The sequence below is a fragment of the Mytilus edulis genome, chromosome 8 (assembly GCF_963676685.1).
Source record: "Mytilus edulis chromosome 8, xbMytEdul2.2, whole genome shotgun sequence".
In the NCBI taxonomy this organism is placed as follows: Eukaryota; Metazoa; Mollusca; class Bivalvia; order Mytilida; family Mytilidae; genus Mytilus; species Mytilus edulis.
Genome location: NC_092351.1, coordinates 48,141,471 through 48,164,562, shown reverse-complemented (window position 1 = coordinate 48,164,562; position 23,092 = coordinate 48,141,471). Strand labels below are relative to the sequence as shown.

The 23,092-nt window shown below is 31.1% G+C and overlaps 1 protein-coding gene across 5 annotated transcripts in view; it reads left to right on the top strand.

Annotated features, from left to right (window-relative positions):
• Positions 1 to 21,093, top strand: part of LOC139485777 (protein diaphanous homolog 2-like) — a 46,796-nt gene extending 25,703 nt beyond the window's left edge. For 2 of the 5 annotated variants that reach the window (XM_071270421.1, XM_071270420.1), the window contains exons 13-25: positions 507 to 908; positions 2,102 to 2,213; positions 3,045 to 3,140; positions 3,495 to 3,691; positions 7,622 to 7,708; positions 8,466 to 8,618; positions 9,170 to 9,299; positions 10,523 to 10,647; positions 11,378 to 11,542; positions 12,192 to 12,327; positions 12,876 to 12,992; positions 16,045 to 16,156; positions 20,334 to 20,452. In XM_071270421.1, coding sequence (XP_071126522.1) covers positions 507 to 908; positions 2,102 to 2,213; positions 3,045 to 3,140; positions 3,495 to 3,691; positions 7,622 to 7,708; positions 8,466 to 8,618; positions 9,170 to 9,299; positions 10,523 to 10,647; positions 11,378 to 11,542; positions 12,192 to 12,327; positions 12,876 to 12,992; positions 16,045 to 16,156; positions 20,334 to 20,337 — 1,836 coding nt within the window. In that variant the 3' untranslated portion in view covers positions 20,338 to 20,452. Of the gene's footprint in view, positions 1 to 506; positions 909 to 2,101; positions 2,214 to 3,044; positions 3,141 to 3,494; positions 3,692 to 7,621; positions 7,709 to 8,465; positions 8,619 to 9,169; positions 9,300 to 10,522; positions 10,648 to 11,377; positions 11,543 to 12,191; positions 12,328 to 12,875; positions 12,993 to 14,495; positions 15,516 to 16,044; positions 16,157 to 20,333 lie in introns of those variants that run through there. The other 3 variants (XM_071270419.1, XM_071270418.1, XM_071270422.1) reach the window with 3 other exon arrangements.
• Positions 21,094 to 23,092: the final 1,999 nt, after the last annotated feature.

The following is a 23,092-nucleotide window of genomic DNA, read 5'->3' as shown; positions in this document are numbered from 1 at the left end:
TATAAAAATTAATGATAGTTTATTGATACTTTATAAAAAAACAAAAATTCTTTTACTCATGTCTAGAAATGGAAAAGAAAATTGATTTTTATTTAAATAGATTATTGAGAGAAATGCAGGCCAATAAAAGGAATATTATCTGTTCTTTAAATTAGGAAATAAGGAAACAGTTATTAACTGGAATACACCAATAAGAAATTTTAATTTTAAAAATGTAAATAAAATCCGGAAAACTTTGAAATAACACAAGAAACAACATTTTCAAAAATCAACATCTTTAATAGAGACCCAATATAATGAATTAGTCAAATCACCAAATAGTGAACAGAATGATTTATTAATACATATTAAAAAAACCCACTATGAACAAGGTATAATATGTGTATTTAGGAAGATTAAAAGTTATTTGTTTAGAATGTCATTTACTATTGATATTGTTTTATTTTAAATATGTGTGTATCTATTTATATGATTAAATAATTAGATTAAATTTCTTCTCTTTTTAGATAAAACTTGGTATTGGTGCTCAGATCCAGTCAACAGGAGCAGCTGGGGGAGGAGGAGGGCCACCACCACCACCGCCACCTCCAGGAGGAGGGGCTATTCCACCTCCACCACCGCCACCCCCACCACCACCAGGAGGCGGAGGAGGACCTCCCCCTCCTCCTCCCCCACCACCTCCTCCAGGGTTTGGTGGTGGTCCCCCGCCACCTCCTCCCCCACCATTCCCAGGGGGAGGAGTACCACCCCCTCCTCCCCCACCAGGAGGACCAGGATTTCCAGGAGCACCACCTCCACCTCCAGGATTCATGAGTCCACCTGCAGCACCATCAACTAGTCTTCCATATGGTATCAAGAAAAAGAAATACCAACCTCCAATGCAGACCAAACGACTCAACTGGAATCAGGTAAAATTTCAAGTTCTAAATATAGTATAAGGGCTGTTCCAAAAAATACTATGTCTCCCTGATGGAAGGCACTTTTTATGCCCCACCTACGATAGTAGAGGGGCATTATGTTTTCTGGTCTGTGCGTCCGTCCGTCCGTCTGTCCGTTCGTCCATCCGTCTGTCCGTTCGTCCATCCGTCTGTCCGTTCGTCCGTCCGTCTGTCCCGCTTCAGGTTAAAGTTTTTGGTCAAGGTAGTTTTTGATGAAGTTTAAGTCCAATCGACTTCAAACTTAGTACACATGTCCCCTATGATATGATCTTTCTAATTTTAATGCCAAATTAGAGTTTTTACCCAAATTTCACGGTCCACTGAACATGGAAAATGATAGTGCAAGTGGGGCATTCGTGTACTGAGGACACATTCTTGTTTTAAACCTCTTCTCTCACAGAAATAAAGGTAATTTAGAACAACACTCTCTTTGCATTTGGTATTTCAAATACAACAAACCACATTAAAATTTAAAAAATGCCTTCCCTGGGGAGACATAATATTTTCTGAAACAGCCCTTAGATTACTGTTACCAGATGGGAATCATCAATGAGTGCTTTAGTATGTGAAGTTTTGGATATTTTACATAATGCAATTTTTTAAATAACCTTTCTGTTGTCTTATTATTTCACAACAATTATTGTTAACGTCTTCATTGTATGGCAAAAAGACAAAAAACACAAAGTAACAATTTAAGAGTACTTGCAGTATTAAACTGAAATCTAGTTCAAGCCCAATTACAACTATTTCAATAAATTTATTTAAAGGACAAATGAGCTTATATGAAAAGCACTAGGTCTAAAAAAATTGCATCACCATATATATGAATAAGGATGTGATATCTGGTTCCTTATTAGATTGCTACAAAACCTACATATGTACAAGGTGTTCCCGAACTTGCTAAAAAGAGGATGGTAGAGGCCGTTGGATATTGTTTGTACACTATCCAATATATATTTACTATACATATTTGTTTAAGGGCCAGTTGAAGGACTACTGTGAGTTTCTCACAGTCGCTAATACCCATTGGTGGCCTTTGCTGTTGCCGGCTCTATGGTCAGGTTGTTGTCTCTTTGACACATTCCCCATTTCTCTTCTCAATTTCATTACTTTATCAATGTTAACAGTAGAATATTGTCTGGTTACATATTTTATTATTGTAGGTACAAGCCAAAAAATTGGAAAAAGATTCATTTTGGGTCCAAGTTCGTGAAGATCAGTATGAGGATGAATCTTTATTTCAAGGTCTCATTGAAAATTTTGGAGTAACTAAAGGTAAATAGATTTATGACTTATGAACCACATCAACAAATGGCAACCACTCAATATTATTACAGCCGATTGCATTGAGTGTATAGACAAAGGTAATATCTTTGGTTAGCTTGCTTGCTAGCTGAACCGTGAAGTCATTATTAGGTTTGGTAAACTACCCTCGTTAAAGAGAAGACTAATCCAACATATAACCAATCTATCTGTCTGTAGGACTAGACTACTTCGAAAGGAGGGTAGTATACCTTACCTAATAATGACTTCACGGTTCAACTAGCAAGCAAGCTAACCAAAGATACTACCTTTACCTACACACTCAATGTAATCAGCTGTTAATTAAAGATAGACTGTAATTTTTCATTCCTTTCAAGATTACTTACTTTTATTATAATTAAAGATCAGTTTTTAAGGGTGTGAATTTATGAAAATTTCTCAGAAAAAAAATTAGATTTTAAACATATGATCCAGATGTTGAATACAAAAGTGTAAAGGTTTTTTCTTCCAGTATCAAATTTATGGATAGATTAAAGTAGAAAATCTTTGAATGAAATGACAGGTTGGAAACTGCTTAAAGTTACAAAAATAGTGGAATTTCCAAAATGGCCGCTGTCACCTTTGGAAATAGCAAACAATTAAAAAATTTCAAAATGCTCCAAACTCTATGAACTTTTTTAACAAAGTGAATTGGCATGTGTAAATGTCTTCTTTGACTTTGGAATTTTCAAAATGGCTGCTGTTACCCTGGCAATGGGAGAATGACGTTGTCATGGATCCGTTATTGCTAGCAATTACATATCTAGTTTGTTTTACTATTAATGATCTTTCTTTTTTTTTCAGCAAAAATTATGAATACCTCAGAAACAGCAGAAAAGAAACCTACAAAAAAGGCTAAAGAGTTGAAAGTACTTGATCCTAAAGCAGCTCAGAATTTGTGTAAGCTTTTAATGATTTTAAGTTCTAGGTTCTACGGGTAAAACTTGATCTTTTGAAAAAATAATGAGAAGTTTTGGTTCTTAAATATAAAACATGAAAGTGAAAATCTTTCTTTTTATTCCATTTAAGATATGATCGAAAAAATAAGAAATATATGTTTGACTAACATCTAAAAATTTTGATACTTTTTTTTAGATTACAGCAATTATGATAAAAGGACTTTTCTGTTAGAAAAAATGAAAGCTAGAGGACTGCAAATCTTACATTTACTCAATAAATTCTACATTAACTCAACAATTCCGCACAGCTCCTAGGTATTGAAAAGATTGCAGCTTTCTTATTATTTTTTTTCAGCCATTTTGTTAGGATCCATCAAGGTCCCATATCCAGAAATTAAACGGAGAATTGTAGAAGTTGATGAAGAAAAGTTGTCGTCTTCCATATTAGAAAGTTTGATACGATACATGCCAGAGCCTGAACAGATGAAACAATTAGAGAAATTACAGGACCAATACAATGATTTATCAGAGCCAGAACAGTTTTCTGTCACTGTGAGTTATAAAGAGGCTGCTGTTGTCTAATGAGAAAAGATAGGACATAATTGTACAAATACATGACATAATTGTACAAATACATGACATAAATGTACAAATACATGTCTTAAATGTCCAAAGAACATGACATACATGTACCAAGAACATGCCATAAATGAAACAAGTCATGACATAAATGTAAAAAGAAAAAAATTAATGTACAAAGACATGGTATACGTGTGATTGAACATTTCATGTCAAAGAATAAAAAAATATGATCAGAAATGACATAAATATACAAAAACATGACAGAAATATAGACATATCACAAATATACAAGGGCATGACAAATATACAAAGACATGACAGAAACATACAGACATAACACAAATTTACAAAGACATGACAGTAATATACAAAGGCATGACTTGAATGTAATAAGATATGACAGCAATGTGAAATTAGAAAAAAATGGATGCAGCAAAATATCAAAGCTAATGACAGAAAAATATTCACACGCCTTTAACAAAGCACAGTGCTAATGTACACTGCTTTTATAACTGTTCTTCATCTGAAAGTTGCAATGATTTTCTAATTTTGTCTCTTTTCCTATTCAATTATAATGTAAAAACCACTTGATTCTGTCTACATGATAACATATTTATATTTATTCATGAAAGGCATATTTATAGAGTATAAACCTTCTAATGCTTTGATCTTTGCTGATGGTTTTTTGTCGAGCCTGCAACTTTTGTTGCAGAAAGCTCGACATAGGGATAGTGATCCGGCGGCGGCTACGGCGGCGGTGTTAGCTAACTTCATACTGTGCCTAACCGATCACCTTTGGGGTATTATAATACCTACAGTGTTACCTGGATAAAAAATTGTCAACACAATTTGTCCATTTAAACTGTACAATAGGTTTTGTGAGAGATTATCAATAGGTGGTCATTTAACTACCTGTAGATTTTACCTGGTTGTTTTTTGCCCTAAATTTTTTTTTCATTGACAGAGTTTTGTGTTAAATTTACATAACCCAAAGTTATGTAATGATGTTATAAATCTGCTGGAAACAAAATTATCACAATTGAATACTGAATAAGTTTAATGACTTTAATTTAAAACAACAGTTTTGAACCTCTATCTTCGTTAATACAAGAGAAATATGCCAATATGTTCAGTTCCATAAATTCTGTTATTGGGTAACTATTTCAATGATGCATTATGCCACATCTCCTTTTATTCATTAAGTTTATTATAAAAAAGATAATGACTTAATTTCTCATCCAGGAATATAACTCCATTGTAAATTAAAGTAACCAGTATATTGTGCACAATGTTTCTATATAAGATTTTTTTTTATTAGTTATGCATATTTGCAGTTACATAACATGAACAGGTTATAAATCCATGAATATGTATTTGTGGCCACAAATTCTAAACCAGTGAGGCTAAGTATATCCACAATGATGAAAAATGTTTTCAGAAATTGTTCTATTGATGTTGTTTACAACAGAGTTACAAATAGCCAGTTCCATATGCTCTTCATAAAAATGGTTTTCCCTTTTTATGCCATCTTTTATAAGTTTGAAACAATATTCACAAGTGTTTAGTTCAGGGTGATAAGGAGGTTGATATGGAAGAGTTACACCATTAACTCTAAATAAATATTGAAGTTGATTTTGAACTAGCCTTGAATGATGGAATCTACAATTATCCATTATCACAATATCTCCAGGTTTTAAAATAGGTAATCCATAAATTCTCTGATGGAAAACCTCCACAAAATTTTTTAATAATTCCTTCTATTCAAACATAGTTCAAATACCATATAAAGCTAAACAAATACTTCAATTTAGAAATGCAAATTGTTGGATTCAATTTCAGATATTTTGAAACTCACATGACCCAATACACATAAAAAATATGATTAAAGAAAATCAGATTATATACTTGATTGCAGGATGCAAATAACAAAAGCAAAATGAAAAGATTCATTAAATTTTTTTGGTGTCATATCACATTATGTCAACCGAATTCTATAGGCTCTAGAAAGATATGTCATATGGAATATGATTGTGAGTCTTCAACAATGGACAAAGTCCATGCTGCACTGCCCTGACAAGACAAAATGTGTTTATTGATAAATACAAATAAATGCTTATCATCTTCCAATTAACTCTTTGATTTCTGAAGCACATAATGACAGATATGTTTAAAACTAAAGCAATCCTCACCAAATTACAGTTATATGTCAGTACATATAGATTTGAAAAACCAACTTTTATAATTTATTTCTTATCACCTGAAGCGGGTTAAGGATAACTTTCAGTGAAGTAATAAGCTATATTTCATATGATTTTTTTTTGTGTAAAAAAATAAAATAAATTGAAGGTGTGAATGAATTTATATTAGTTATATGCCAAATATTAAAATTTGAAGGTACACTTGGATGCTGATACAATTAATGTCGCAGTAACATTTTAGGTAACAGGTGATTTAAATCATTATTCAATGGTTGACTGACCACCTGTAAATTTAAAACAAAACTGTCAATGAAAAAAAAAATTAGGGCAAAAAACAACCAGGTAAAATCTACAGGTAGTTAAATGACCACCTATTGATAATCTCTCACAAAACCTATTGTACAGTTTAAATGGACAAATTGTGTTGACAATTTTTTATCCAGGTAACACTGTAGGTATTATAAAACCCCAAAGGTGATCGGTTAGGCACAGTAAAAGCTTTATATTTTAGAAGGTGGAAGACCTGGATGCTTCATACTTTGTATATAGATGCCTCATGTTACGAAGTTTCCGTCAGTCACATGTCCAATGTCCTTGACCTCATTTTCATGGTTCAGTGACCACTTGAAAAAAAAGTTCATATTTTTTGTAATGTTGAATTCTCTCTTATTATAAGTAATAGGATAATTATATTTGATATGTGCGTACCTTGAAAGGTCCTCATGTACGTCAGACAGTTTTCACTTGACCTCGACCTCATTTCATGGATCAGTGAACAAGGTTAAGTTTTGGTGGTCAAGTCCATATCTCAGATACTACAAGCAATAGGGCTAGTATATTCGGTATATGGAAGGACTTAAAGGTGTACATGTCCAACTAGCAGGTGTCAGCTGACCTTGACCTCATTTTCATGGTTCAGTGGTTATAGTTAAATTTTTGTGTTTTGGTCTGTTTTTCTCATACTATATGCAATAGGTCTACTATATTTGTTGTATGGAATGATTGTAAGGTGTACCTATCTAGCGGCAGATGTCATGTGACCTTGACCTCATTTTCATTGTTCAGTGGTCAAAGTTAAGTTTTTGAGTTTTGGTCTTTTTATCTAATACTATATGCCATAGGTCATCTATATTTGGTGTATGGAAATATTTTATGATCTTTATGTCAGTCGCGCAGGTTTTATTTGACCGTGACCTCATTTTCACGGTTCATTGCACAGTGTTAAGTTTTTGTGTTTTGGTCTATTTTTCTTGAACTATAAGTAATAGGTCAACTATATATGTTGTATAGAAGCATTGTTAGCTGTACATGTCTGCCTGGCATGGTTCATCTGACCTTGACCTCATTTTCAAGGTTCATTGGTCTTTGTTTAGTTATCTTGGTTAATGTTAAGTTTATGTGACAGTTGTATTAAAGCTTAGGTTTATACTTAGGACTATCAACATAATATCAATGATTAGTATAGAAGGCGAGACATTTCAGCGTGTGCACTCTTGTTTTAGGCAGGGATGGAATGAGGTCTTTTCTGAATGGGGCATTTTGTTCACATTTAATTTTTGCACAAAAGATATTTTAAGATAATATTTCTCATCTGTTTTCTTTTTAATTCCAATACTTCACCAGCTGTGCAAGTTTTAGATTAGTTTTTATATGCAATCAAAATTTTCATGTCAATTATATGATTTATATATCTTTATTACAGATGTGCGGTATAAAAAGAGTTACACCTAGATTAAATTCAATGTTGTTTAAAATGCAGTTTCCAGACATGGTGCAAGATATTAAACCAGTAAGTTTGTTCTGCATGTCATTCAACATATGGTACAAATTATTGTAATTGAAGTAAGGGCATCAGTCCTAGTTTGATGTGTTTGTCAATAATTTAATTTTGAATGTAACATGTCCATGATGTCTTCTGATCGTCTGAAAGACAGTGCAAGACTCTCATTAGTAGTTTAACTAGTAATTTAAGTCTGATGGATAGTTGTCTCATTGGAAATCATACCAAATCATCCCAATTCTTACTTTTATGAAAAAATAACAATACGCAATTCAATATTTGATTTACATCTCACCTTATGCATACAATTAACAATATAATCATAAAAGATACATTTTTTTTATGCATAAGCCAATCTATACAAATTTATGAGAAATGGAAGCAACTAAAACAACATGTATATACATTAAGAATTAATAATGAGCATTATAATGATATAAAATTATATACAACATGATTGTGATATTATTTACAATATAAAACTTCTTGGTGTCTGTTAGAATACTGTGGATTCAGTGTTGTTCGTTTGATACCAATTTTTGTGGATTTTGTGGTTACCAAAGAACTATGAATTCCAATGTCCAAAGAATTCCCAATTTACTTTAGAAATTTATTCAGACTTTGGCCAAACCAAGTAATTGAGTATCCACGAAAATTCAAGTTTTCGTCAATCCACAAAATCTGGTTTCCAAGAAAATAAATGAATCCACAGTATGGATGAAATATTTCTATAATTACAATTTATATTTCCTTTTTTACATTTTAGAACTTAGTATCAGCCATTGAGGCCTGTGAAGAAGTTAAGAATAGTACTAAATTCTCAAAGTTATTAGAACTTATATTGTTAATGGGAAACTTTCTCAATGCTGGATCTCGTAATGCTCAGTCTGTAGGATTTGAAATTAGTTTTCTCCCCAAGGTTAGTGAAGTATTAATGTTTACAAACTTTATTTCTTAAATGAATTTATTTTTAAAAATAAAGTGTATCTCTTTTATTTATTTGTTGTTTTCATTTGGGGGTTTTGATTTCTTTTATATAATTGATACGTGTTAGAATAATAAAAAAATAATTGCTTCAGTGCATTTGTGGAATGGCAAATTAACATTTTTTAGGTGAAATGTTGAATTTTTTTTTTAATTAGATATTTCTCAATTTTATGATCATGACCAAGATGTTATCCACATGTAGGAAATAAAAGCAATGTTCAAAGGATGATAAGATATATAGCTTGATCAGCCAAATCCAATATTCTTTAAAATTTTGTAATCATTTTGATGGTGATGCAATACAACCAACTGCCTTGTGTGAATCTTGGATCATAAACTCTAAAAGTACTTTGGCTCTAAAACAAAATATTGCAAATATTTATATTTGAAATTAAAGGAATAGGAAAAAGCTGTAAGATAAATATTTAATAATGCTGTTTAATTATATGTTAATAAACATTTTTACCATCAACTCTTTTTCAGTTGGCAAATACTAAAGCTCAAGACGGTAAAACAACACTTGTACATTTCATAGCTAACATTGTGGAGCAAAAATACCCAGAATTAGTGGGATTTTTAGATGAATTTACACATTTAGATAAGGCAGCAAGAGGTTAGTCACTTTTAAGTATTCAATAATTACAAACTTTTACCATATAATGAATTCTTCCATTTTTATGCCCTACCTATGATAGTAAAGGGGCATTATGTTTTCTGGTCTGTGCATGTCTTCGACCATTCGTTCGTCAGTTTGTCCATTCATTCGTCTGTCCTTCTGTCCCGCTTCAGGTTAAAATGTTTGGTCAAGATTGTTTTTGATGATGTTGAAGTCCAATTAACTTAAAACTTAGAACACATGATCAGTATGATATGATCTTTCTAATCTAAATGCCAAATCAGGTTTTTTGTACCCAATTTCACGGTCCACTGAACATATAAAATGACAGTGCGAGTGGGGCATCAATGTACTATGGACACATTTTTGTTAAATTTGAGTTAATTATGAATGTTGAGCCACATATATATGCTTCCTCATTTTACTTAACTAAAAACTTGAATACACCATCAACACTTCCAATGCCATGGAATTTAAATTCAGAAAGTAACTGCTGATAACACATGACATTATTATATTAGTAAATAAGTAAAGGGATACAACTCTCCCAACAACCACACAAATTAAAAGTCTTATCTATGATGTCATTTACATAACAACATTCATTTATTAAAAAAACAACAAACTTGAAGGATGTTTTTTTTTTTTATATATGTCAGTCAGATAAAGTTCGGACATCATAGTGTAGAACTTGAGTATTGTCTTTAAAACTATTGATGTAAATTCAATTCATTGTCTTTTTGATTATTGATTTTTGATTGGTCTGTAAAAGAAGGTGACATTCAACAAATTTTCTCCTGCTGGCCCATAAGATATAGTAAATTATCTCACTTTTATAAGCCAATCAAAATCTGGCATTTATACTAACTGGAAGTATGATAACGAGTGATATCCAATTTTCACTCATTATAAACCTATAATTATGATTTCGTAAAGATCGTACAACCTTAAGTGGAGGTCGATATTACCTTTTCATGGGTTAATATATGCCATTAAAAGCAATAAAAAAAATTTTGACAATGAAACATATTTCTTTTTTATTTTACAGTTGAAATAAGCATACATCACATTATTTGATTTTCTTTTGATTTTTGCAGGATGAGAGAACATAATATACACTGAATATTTTGTAGTATTAGAAACAGAACTTTTTATCAGATAATGTTTTAAACCAATCTGTATCAGTCATCTTGATTAAAAATTATGTTTCTCTTTTTCAGTCTCAGAAGAAACAGTGACAAAGAATCTGAAGAGTATGGAGAAACAGTTAAAACAGTTAGAAACGGATATTAAGAATATCAGTAAAACTAATGTGGATGGGGATCGCTTTGCTGAAGTTATGAACATATCCTTATATTAACTATATTCAGCCAGCTGAAGCAAGCCTTTTGGTGCAGTTTTTTCTGGCTTTCTTAAAGTTTCTTTTAAAGATCCATTGTTGGCCTTGGGCTACTCTTAAGGTGGTACCTAACACTACAGGGAGATAACTCTTGAAAATCAGCAGAACGTTATAATGAGGTTGTGTTGTTAAGGGAATATTAAGCTTCTCAATGATCAAAATATGTTTTGGTCAAACTGCTATATAACCAGTGTAATTTTCCTGTCAGATTAAACGGTTGGTTCAAAGTTTTTGAATTTTTTTATATTTTTGTCAAAGGGTCAAATTAAATACTTTGTCAAAATTTAAAGAAAATTAAACAAACCAAATTAATTTTAGTTCAGGTGTTAGGTACCACCTTAAATGATTTTTTATTCAGTTATTCTGTGTATTTGTTCTATAGATTGTTCTTAAACTTAGTTGAAATAGGAGATGTGGTATATTACCAATGAGACAACTATCCATCAGAGTCCAAATGTTGTGAATATGAGCTGCTTCATAAGTCTGTCTATCTTTGTTTACATTTGTATGTAATTTGTTTTAGTGCAAAAAAAAAAAGGGTCTTCATTATACTTGGTACAATTACACTTGGTACAATTCAAACTAGTGAGGCACAGATGAACCTATTTAAATTCAAGGTTATTTAATGCAATGGAATGTCTGTAAATACCAAAGATTTTTCCTTGACTATTTTTACTCCTTTATAACATCTGCAAAAGACCAGGCTGATGTATTAAGTGGTATGCAGAAAAAGATGGAATCTTTATACAAGGAAATGGGAAAGTTCTACGCATTTGATTACAAGAAATACGGTTTTGAAGAGTTCTTCCAGGATATAAAAGCATTCCGAGATAGCTTTAGTGTAAGTAGTAATGTATCAAGTGTTTTTGAAGAGAAATTTGAATTACGGATTAGACGTTTGAACTGTCAGACAAAGTCTAAAAATGTGTTGGTCAAAATCAAATTTTGATCAGCCCTAAATTATAATTCTATTAAAAGAATTTACTGACTTATGTTAGACATTTTGACCACGATGGTATCAATACATGTCAGACATTTCAAATGTTACAGGCTTACTCTTTCTGTCAAGCCTGCAAATATATTTCGCGAAAGCGAGACATATCATTCCTAGATTCCTTCGTCGGAAATAGAATTAGTACTTGGTTATACTTTCAAATTCGTGGTTTACCTTTACTCACAATTTCAACAAAAAATTAACAAGTATGAGGATCTAAAAGGCATATCATATTGAATCTGTTTTTTGAATGCATCATCATGGCGTATAGCAGACATGGGATCAATTACTTGTAAATGTTATTAATAACTTCAATTACTAGTACACCGTATAGATGTTTGATTGTTTTACATGATTTAGCAATTCTAAATGATTATACAAACTGGATATATCTTATCTTAGCTTTGAGCTTACTTTTGACATGCAGGGAACTGTTGAGCTTCCCTTTATCATGCAAATTGTAGTTAATATCAATGCTTTTGTTTGTTTTTTTCAGAATGCAATGAAGGAGAATGCTAAAATGAGAGAAACGGAAGAGAAGATCAGACGAGCGAAGGAAGCAAAGGATAGAGCACAGAAAGACAAAGCAGCCAAGGTGGCAAGAAAGAAGGCTATTGTGGACATGACAATGGGTATAATCTTCAGATTGAAATTGTGAATAGAAAAAGTTATCTTGCCTATAATACTGATCATTTTATATTGCAGTCTTTAGACATGATGTATTACTGTCTAATTTATTATTTTTCCAGCCATGGGATACCAATTTTCATAGATTACATGGGTATTAGTGAACCATGAATTTGCAATAGGCTAATATTAAAACCATTACATACAGATTCTACTTTCTCATCTTCTAAAATATGATATTTCTTCATTGGATCAATTTCAATGTAAAAAAAGAAATCCAATTGTAACTATAATGTTTAATTGGCTAGAATTTATGATAGAAAGTGTTCTTTGAATGATTTCTAGAAAAATACAGGCAAACAACTTAATTGAGTGAAGCATTATATTAACCCTGATTCCACAAGAGCTTCATTTTCCTGTGCGATTTATTTTCGTAATTTTTGCAAACGACAAAAATAAGAGTAGAATTGTATCCAACTGCAACTGGAAAAACAGTTATATTATTATTTGACTCTAGTTTTATATTACAAGCAGATATTTGTTTTGCTTGCAGAAGGAGACCAGGAAGGTGTTATGGATAATTTGTTAGAAGCTTTGAAGACTGGTTCTGCTTTTAATAATGTCAGAGAAAAACGTGACCGCAAACAAAGGACGCCTAGAGCGGCTGGAGGTAATGTCATTGAAATAGTCATATGTTATTAGAATCTCAGTTTATTTTATATCTTAATAGATGTTTCTCATCTCTTTTAAAGCTCCTACTTTTTCGTTGTTTTTTTAATAACTAATTACAGTGATCCCAGTGTATGCTAAATGTTTGAATCTTTCAATTTTAAAGAAAAAAGTACATTTTAAAGTCTACAAGAAGAATTGATTTTGAGGGAGGATGGTAGGTAAAATCAATAGTTTGACCTAATAGGTCAAGTATATAAAGATGTTAGTTGAATGGACATAAAGAATTGACTCATGACACAAAGTAACATGAAGGAAATCACACTCAACAGATCAGGTTTCTCATGCTGCAATTTCAAAGCGCATTTCTTTGAAACAATTACTGTCAAATTATATTTGTAGGAGATAATAAACTTGATTCTTGTTTTACCTGCTTTCTAAAGTAAATATTGTAACAGAGTTAAAGGCTTTTGACTAGAGATACTCTTTTAAAGTATAATTACTGTGGTTTAGCATTGAAATTGAATATTTTTTTGTTTTACTGAAATTATGAAATCTTATGCATTAAAGGCAGTTTTTGTCCAGGAATTCAAAATCCAGTGACTCTTTCATGTCTATGTAAAGATTTAATACATTTGCATATTATTTTATTTCAAAAGTGAGGCGTCCCAAATTAATTGTTACAGAGCTATAGGTATACATGTATTCAAACAATGTACTAATTTAATGGAGCATGAAACAAATATTTTAAAATAATGGAATTGTTCATATAGAAGTACTGTCCTTCGAGAGATAAATCTCCGTTATAATAGATTATAATTATATTTATTTTAATTCTGTTGGTTGGGTGTCTGCAGCAATGGGATGTTGCAATGTTTTCTTTACACATTATTATTTTTATCTGTGATACAATCTGAAACAAAATGATATTCATCTTCAATGGTATTAGAACTACATGTATATTCATTTTTTAGTTTGTCTATTATATATACTGTAAAGATCTTTTCTCACTTCTCTTGTGCCATTTCATATCTCTATTGTTCCATTAAATATAAATGGAAGTAACTTTTTTTCTGGTGGAACAATAAGTCATAGCTTCAATTTCTGGAGTAAAAAACTGCATAGTGCTTGTCTAAGATGAGAAATATTTTCAATGGATTTTCATTTAAGATATATTAAATGTTACTTGCCTTTTGAAATAAAATAGATAAGTTCTACTATATGGTATATTTGGACAAAATGTATTGAAGTACTGTCATGAGCCAAGGAAGATTTCTCACCCTTGAATTTTCGTCTTCCTGTTACATGATTACAGCTTTATATATCAGTTATCTTTTAAATAAATGTGTTTACAGTGATAAATACACATTATAATCTACATAAATCAATGTCTATATTTAGTAGAGACGACTTAGCTTATAAATATATCTGTACTAGTAGTTGCACAGTATACATACTTTCAAGCTGATCATGCACTTGGCTTTTTTCATGCTTCATTGAACAGGACATTCCCGTGAGATTAATCATGGTAATACTAGAGTGGTTTGGATATGAGTACCTTTACCATTACATGTGAAAATCATTTCTTTAATATTTTTATTCTTTTATATACAATACTTAGGGGTTTATTTAGTAAAAGTTTGGTATTTTAAGATTTGTAGATAGAAATTTTGTATGAAGTTTTGCTGTTGGAAAAATTTAATTGGACAAGGGGAAAGGCTGATGTATTTAAACTGAAAAGATCGTTAAGTTTAAAATTTAAGGTGGTACCCAACACTTTCACTAAAATAAATTTGGCTCGTTTAATTTTCATAAAATTTTGACAAAGTATTTACTTTGACCCTTTAACAAAAATATAAAAATTTCAAAAATTTTGAACCAACCGTTTTGTCAGAAAAAATACACTGGTTATATCGTAGTTTGATAAACACCAATTTTGATCATTGAGAAGCTTAATATTCCCTTAACAACATAACGTAATTAAAACGTTTAGCTGATTTTACAGAGTTATCTTCCTGTAGTGTTAGGTACCACCTTAAAGAATAACAGAACATTGATGCATTTTCCAATTTTTCATGACAATAAAGGTCACAAAATTATTCAGGAAATTACCCTAAAAAATTTGAAAATACTAGAAAATAATTTTAGGAGCTTCATATGTTTTTTTTCAAAATCTTTAAGATAGTTTAGTAAGTATTTTGACATAAGAGTTTAATATATTATATATTTATTATGGTTCTTTTTGTGGGAAAATAGTATTGCAAAGGGTTTTTTTTAAACAAAAATGAAAAATAATTCAGAAATATTTCACTAAACATTTTGCATAAAAATTGTTCCTTTATCAAAATTTTGAAATGATCTTCACTTGTAAAAGTCATCTGACCAAACCCATGGTTTTGGGATATTTAAATATCAAAATTAACCAAGTGATATCCAACTGCTTTTAATGCATCATACATGTATGTCATAAACCCAGGGAAAGTGAACAAACAGTACCTGCATAATCAAAGACAGATACATTGAGGTGAGGCAAAATATTGGAGGGTCGCTTTTTTTGTAGAGTTTTATGGATTTGTAGAAATGTGGGATTTTTGTAAACTTGGGATATTTTTCCATTTGTATCTATATTTTTATAATTAGAATGAAGCAATTCTTCATATAATGTTTTTAAGTTCTATACATGCTATAGTTGAACATACCTTTTTCTGATGGAAAGTATACTGTTAAAAAAGTGAAATTGTGTGCAATAAACTGGTATATTTTTTTCTGTTTATACTGAAGAAGCCAATCAAATTCAAGCAATGCTTGACAGCAAAACGTATAGACCAATAAAAAAAATTACTTTGCTAAATTTTTTGAAGTGTTGTTGTCTTTAATGTTGATTATTTTCTGTTGATGTAAATTTTCAAAACTTGAATTTTCAATCTTAGAAGAAAAAGGTATATTCACCTTAGAATTATATAGCAGACATGTGATAAGTTGTAATATCCTACTAATTGTGGTTAAATTTTGTCTTCTGACAATTTTTTTTATTTTCTCTTACTGACTAGCAGATAGATTTTCCAACTTGTCTCGTTCTCGTGTGTGGCACGATAAACCCCTCGTCAACGGTGATGGATTAGACGACCACGGTGGTAAAATCGTGCATGGCTCATCGTCATACTGGTTTGTTTCTCAATACACTGCCATGCATGATGTGTTAAATGTTGTCTGTAGCATATCGTAGAGGGAGAGATTTATAAATAGCTGTTGTTTTGGGTTGTGCTGCATTCATTTGGTTTCGTTGCTTTGATTTTTATCCTTTTTTTTTTGTTATGTATATTCCCAAGATTGTTATGTAAAATATTTATACATGTTTATATATAGAAAATGTTGTTACCTTGTTTGATGTTTCAGGGATTCAATCAATACCAGAGTATTTATTATATGTTCATGAAAAACTGCACAAAAATATGGAAATAATTTTGTTATGAAACCCATATACTCTTTGTACTCTGTTCTATTATTTTTTTATGGAGACTAGAAAATGGTACACCTGAAAAACTAGTTTTCTGAAATTTTAATTTTTAGAATTTTTGTTTTTGTTTTGATTTTTATTATTTTTGTGTGTGGGAATTATTTTATTTTTTGTGTATCTGAAACATAGAGATGTAGAGTTTGTGTTTTTTTGTTGGTAATTTTGTGAAAAAAGTTGATATATGATTGCAGCATGCTACAGCAGACGCCCAAGTCTGTTAACAAGTATTGAACATTGAGGTAATCATGATAATATAAAACATACAGAGGACTAACAAGATTAATCTAAAATATCTAGTGTATGATAAATATCTGACATTTGACCCACTCACATTCATAAATATATATACATAAATCCATTCGAATAATATATGTTTTTCTATTTTTATACGACCGCAAATTTTGAAAAAATTTTCGTCGTATATTGCTATCACGTTGGCGTCGGCGTCGTCGTCGTCGTCGTCGTCGTCCGGCGTCCGAATACTTTTAGTTTTCGCACTCTAACTTTAGTAAAAGTGAATAGAAATCTATGAAATTTTAACACAAGGTTTATGACCATAAAAGGAAGGTTGGTATTGATTTTGGGAGTTTTGGTCCCAACATTTTAGGAATAAGGGGCCAAAAAGGGCCCAAATAAGCATTTTCTTGGTTTTCGCACCATAACTTTAGTTTAAGTTAATAGAAATCTATGAAATTTTGACACAAGGTTTATGACCACAAAAGAAAGATTGGGATTGATTTTGGGAGTTTTGGTTTCAATAGTTTAGGAATAAGGGGCCAATAAAGGGCCCAAATAAGCATTTTTCTTGGTTTTTGCACAATAACCTTAGGTTAAGTAAATAGAAATCTATGAAATTTAAACACAATGTTTATGGCCACAAAAGGAAGGTTGGTATTGATTTTGGGAGTTTAGGACCAAACAGTTTAGGAATTAGGGGCCAAAAAGGGACCCAAATAAGCATTTTTCTTGGTTTTCGCACTATAATGTTAGTATAAGTAAATACAAATCTATGAAATTTAAACACAAGGCTTATGACCATAAAAGGAAGGTTGGTATTAATTTTGGGAGTTTTGGTCCCAACAATTTAGGAAAAAGGGGTCCAAAGGGTCCAAAATTAAACTTTGTTTGATTTCATCAAAATTGAATAATTGGGGTTCTTTGATATGCCGAATCTAACTGTATATGTAGATTCTCAACTTTTGGTCCCGTTTTCAAATTGGTCTACATTAAGGTCCAAAGGGTCCAAAATTAAACTAAGTTTGATTTTGACAAAAAATGAATCGGTTGGGTTCTTTGATATGTTGAATCTAAAAATGTACTTAGATTCTTGATTATTGAAGTTTTTTGGTCCAGTTTTCAAATTGGTCTACATTAAGGTCCAAAGGGTCCAAAATTAAACTTTGTTTGATTTCATCAAAAATTGAATCCTTGGGGTTCTTTGATATGCCAAATCTAACTGTGTATGTAGATTCTTCATTTTTGGTCCTGTTTTCAAATTTCAAATTCTACATTAAAGTCCAAAGGGTCCAAAATTAAACTAAGTTTGATTTTAACAAAAATTGAATTCTTGGGCCTCTTTGATATGCTGAATCTAAACATGTACTTAGATTTTTGATTATGGGCCCAGTTTTCAAGTTGGTCCAAATCAGGATCTAAAATTATTATATTAAGTATTGTGCAATAGCAAGTCTTTTCAATTGCACAGTATTGTGCAATGGCAAGAAATATCTAATTGCACAATATTGTGAAATAGCAAATTTTTTTTTTAATTAGAGTTATCTTTCTTTGTCCAGAATAGTAAGCAAGAAATATCCTATTGCACTATTGTGCAATAGCAAGAATTTTTTTTAATTGGAGTTATCTTTCTTTGTCCAGAATCAACTTAAATCTTTGTTATATACAATATACAATGTATATACACTTTTTACTACCAACTGATAAATTTAAATAATCTTTACCATTCAGTGATAACAGGCAGTTTTTTTACATCTTAATATTTTATGATGTATTTAAATGAGTAGTTATTGTTGCAAACTCCATTAGAAATTTGAATTGATATCAGTTTTGAAAAAGGGAAACGGGGATGTGAAAAAAAAGGGGGGGGGGGTTAAATTTTTCTCATTTCAGATTTCATAAATAAAAAGAAAATTTCTTCAAACATTTTTTTGAGAGGATTAATATTCAACAGCATAGTGATTTGCTCAAAGGCAAAAAAAACCTTTTAAGTTCATTAGACCACATTCATTCTGTGTCAGAAACCTATGCTGTGTCAACTATTTAATTTTAGATTTAAAAAGTTTGAAGAAGAAATCTTTAATTGATTTGTAAAATCTTGGCATTTGTTTTGTGTAAGAAAAACCCATGTAATGTCAAAAATTTGATCACAATCCAAATTCAGAGCTGTATCATGCTTGAATGTTTTGTCCATACTTGCCCCAACTGTTCAGGGTTCGACCTCTGCGGTCGTATAAAGCTGCGCCCTGCGGAGCACCTGGTTTTATTTTAAAAGACCATTTGTCTGAATGTTGAGTGTGAAGGAAAATAATTTCAGTTAAGTAATATTTTTTTTGTTAAATTATATATTCTGTTCAAAGTTTTTGGGAGCGTATAATGGGGTCGGAGGAGAAGGGTGGCATCATTTCATTCATCGTGTATGCTTACATGTAATCGCTGCATGATAGTGTATTTTGTAAATTTGTTATGGCCTGCTTACAACTACAACTATATGCTTGTAAAGTGCTGTATATGCATAAAAGAAAAAAACTGACCTTGTTCCAATTATTTACATGTAATGTTTTAGTAAGTTGATAATAAAACATACTTTAGTTAGTCATAAAAGAAAACTTTTGTTCTGAAACTTGTCAGAATTGAGCATGTATTATGGGTCCATGCCAATTTTGTTACCAGTAAAATAAAAATTGAAAATGTTCTTAAATTGAATTGTGCTGAAACATTAGATTAACTAACTTTACTATCCTAAAGAGGATCAGCAATATGTTAGTTATGGAAGTAAAATTTATGAATTTAATATAGGTAAATAATATTATAAACTCATTTACATAAATATCGATATGGATAGAAATGAGAATTACTTTTTATTTCATTAATTAATAAGTGTTGAATATGCATCTTGTTCTAATTCTGAACCTTTTATGATGATACGATATTAAAAAAACGCTTTCAAAAGTTTCAGTCACATAAGTCAATTTGAAGTCCTGCTCCAAATGACTGGTTAATTGATCTTCATGTACTTTCATCGATCTACCCATAACCGATTTCCGATATTTTTGTAAAGAACTACTAGACAATGCTTCTTTTAAAAACATTATGGCAACAAGTTTCATCTAGTTTTGCATTTCTTTGTGACATGATGCTTCAATGTTCTTATTTCTGTTAGCCAGGAAAAATGATATCTTTGATATTAAATGTGATGCATATATGTTTGAAATTGTTTTCACATTTTATCAGCAACTATATAAGTCACATGCTTCTAGTTATATATGACATCTAGCTACATCTTTAACTTAAAATTAGAGCTTCCTGAAATTTTGCATCAAGGTTCATTGGAGAAGTGATGTGATTTCACATACGTTGCTTATCAATTTCTTGCTTTTTCAGGAATACTTATGTATATCCTTGCACAAAATGGCCATGTATGAAATTTTCTCAGAAACTTAGAATAATATTTTATATGCATAACATTGGATTATGGTAGGTGTGATATGAATAATAACTATATATATATAATTTTCAATTATGAAATTAATATTTGTATACTAATATTTGTATTAAGTCATTTAGTTATAAATTTGATTATACTTTTAGCTGAAAGACGTGCTCAACTCTCTCGATCTAGATCTAGACAGAATCTCTTCAACCTGGATAATACAACATTAACAGAAATCAGTTTTGATGACCCAAATACAGCGCCGTCTCAAAATAAAGACAAAGAAAAAGTTGATATAGAAAGGGACACCAATTATAATCACGAAAAGGCAGGGGAAAGACGAAATTCAAAAACAAAACAATCGTCCATTGATACAGACGAGAGTGATGCTGAAAAACTGCTGGCTCGGCTTAAAGCTTTGTGAAAAGTATCTTATTCCTGTTCATATTTGCATTTGTTGTTCTTATGACTGTATAGACATTTTAATGTTTTCATCATAGTCATAATCTTTGCTCATGCCATAAAGTTAGCGTCAAAAGTGGTATATGTCTTCCATCAAAGTATTCTTCAATCAAAAGTATGGCTATTCATTGTATTTTATGTATAAAGAAAAGAAAAATAAGAAAGAAAAAATGAGTATCTCTACCTATATGAGTCTTTGGTTTGCACTTCTTTCATTTCTTACAGCACTACCACGTCTGATTTGAAATTGATTTGTGAATCTCAGCAAAATTTACGTCCTGAATTTGTGCCAAGCACATTGTATGTGGTTCATAAAAGTAGATTTTTTTAGTAATAACTGATATCTCATGTGACCACTTTAAGTGGTTATGAGTAAAGTATGACCAGTTTATGTTGTTTAGAGTAATCTATGGCAAGTTTAAGTGGTTAAGAGTAACATGACCACTTTAAGTGGTTTTGAGTAAAGTATGACCAGTTTATGTGGTTTAGAGTAAAGTATGACCAGTTTATGTGGTTTAGAGTAATCTATGGCAAGTTTAAGTGGTTATGAGTAAAGTATGACCAGTTTATGTGGTTTAGAGTAAAGTATGACCAGTTTATGTGGTTTAGAGTAATCTATGGCAAGTTTAAGTGGTTATGAGTAAAGTATGACCACTTTAAGTGGTTTTGAGTAAAGTATGACCAGTTTATGTGGTTTAGAGTAATCTATGGCAAGTTTAAGTGGTTTAGAGTAAAGTATGACCAGTTTATGTGGTTTAGAGTAATCTATGGCAAGTTTAAGTGGTTATGAGTAAAGTATGACCAGTTTATGTGGTTTAGAGTAATCTATGGCAAGTTTAAGTGGTTTAGAGTAAAGTATGACCAGTTTATGTGGTTTAGAGTAATCTATGGCAAGTTTAAGTGGTTAAGAGTAACATGACCACTTTAAGTGGTTTTGAGTAAAGTATGACCAGTTTATGTGGTTTAGAGTAATCTATGGCAAGTTTAAGTGGTTATGAGTAAAGTATGACCACTTTAAGTGGTTTTGAGTAAAGTATGACCAGTTTATGTGGTTTAGAGTAATCTATGGCAAGTTTAAGTGGTTATGAGTAAAGTATGACCAGTTTATGTGGTTTAGAGTAAAGTATGACCAGTTTATGTGGTTTAGAGTAAAGTATGACCAGTTTATGTGGTTTAGAGTAATCTATGGCAAGTTTAAGTGGTTATGAGTAAAGTATGACCAGTTTATGTGGTTTAGAGTAAAGTATGACCAGTTTATGTGGTTTAGAGTAATCTATGGCAAGTTTAAGTGGTTATGAGTAAAGTATGACCACTTTAAGTGGTTTTGAGTAAAGTATGACCAGTTTATGTGGTTTAGAGTAATCTATGGCAAGTTTAAGTGGTTTAGAGTAAAGTATGACCAGTTTATGTGGTTTAGAGTAATCTATGGCAAGTTTAAGTGGTTATGAGTAAAGTATGACCAGTTTATGTGGTTTAGAGTAATCTATGGCAAGTTTAAGTGGTTTAGAGTAAAGTATGACCAGTTTATGTGGTTTAGAGTAATCTATGGCAAGTTTAAGTGGTTAAGAGTAACATGACCACTTTAAGTGGTTTTGAGTAAAGTATGACCAGTTTATGTGGTTTAGAGTAATCTATGGCAAGTTTAAGTGGTTATGAGTAAAGTATGACCACTTTAAGTGGTTTTGAGTAAAGTATGACCAGTTTATGTGGTTTAGAGTAATCTATGGCAAGTTTAAGTGGTTATGAGTAAAGTATGACCAGTTTATGTGGTTTAGAGTAATCTATGGCAAGTTTAAGTGGTTAAGAGTAACATGACCACTTTAAGTGGTTTTGAGTAAAGTATGACCAGTTTATGTGGTTTAGAGTAATCTATGGCAAGTTTAAGTGGTTATGAGTAAAGTATGACCACTTTAAGTGGTTTTGAGTAAAGTATGACCAGTTTATGTGGTTTAGAGTAATCTATGGCAAGTTTAAGTGGTTATGAGTAAAGTATGACCAGTTTATGTGGTTTAGAGTAAAGTATGACCAGTTTATGTGGTTTAGAGTAAAGTATGACCAGTTTATGTGGTTTAGAGTAAAGTATGACCAGTTTATGTTGTTTAGAGTAATCTATGGCAAGTTTAAGTGGTTATGAGTAAAGTATGACCACTTTAAGTGGTTATGAGTAAAGTATGACCAGTTTATGTGGTTTAGAGTAAAGTATGACCAGTTTATGTGGTTTAGAGTAATCTATGGCAAGTTTATGTGGTTAAGAGTAACATGATCAATTTAAGTGATTAAAAAGTTATGTATGGCCAGTTTAAGTGGTTGTTACTTAAGAATCAACACCTGATTTTGTAAACTTTAAGTGATAAGATTACAAATTGACGTAGTAGTATTTTTCTTGCTCAAAAGCGACCTAGATCACTTGCTTTCTTAAATATTAAAACGTACAAAATTATGTTGACTAAAGTTT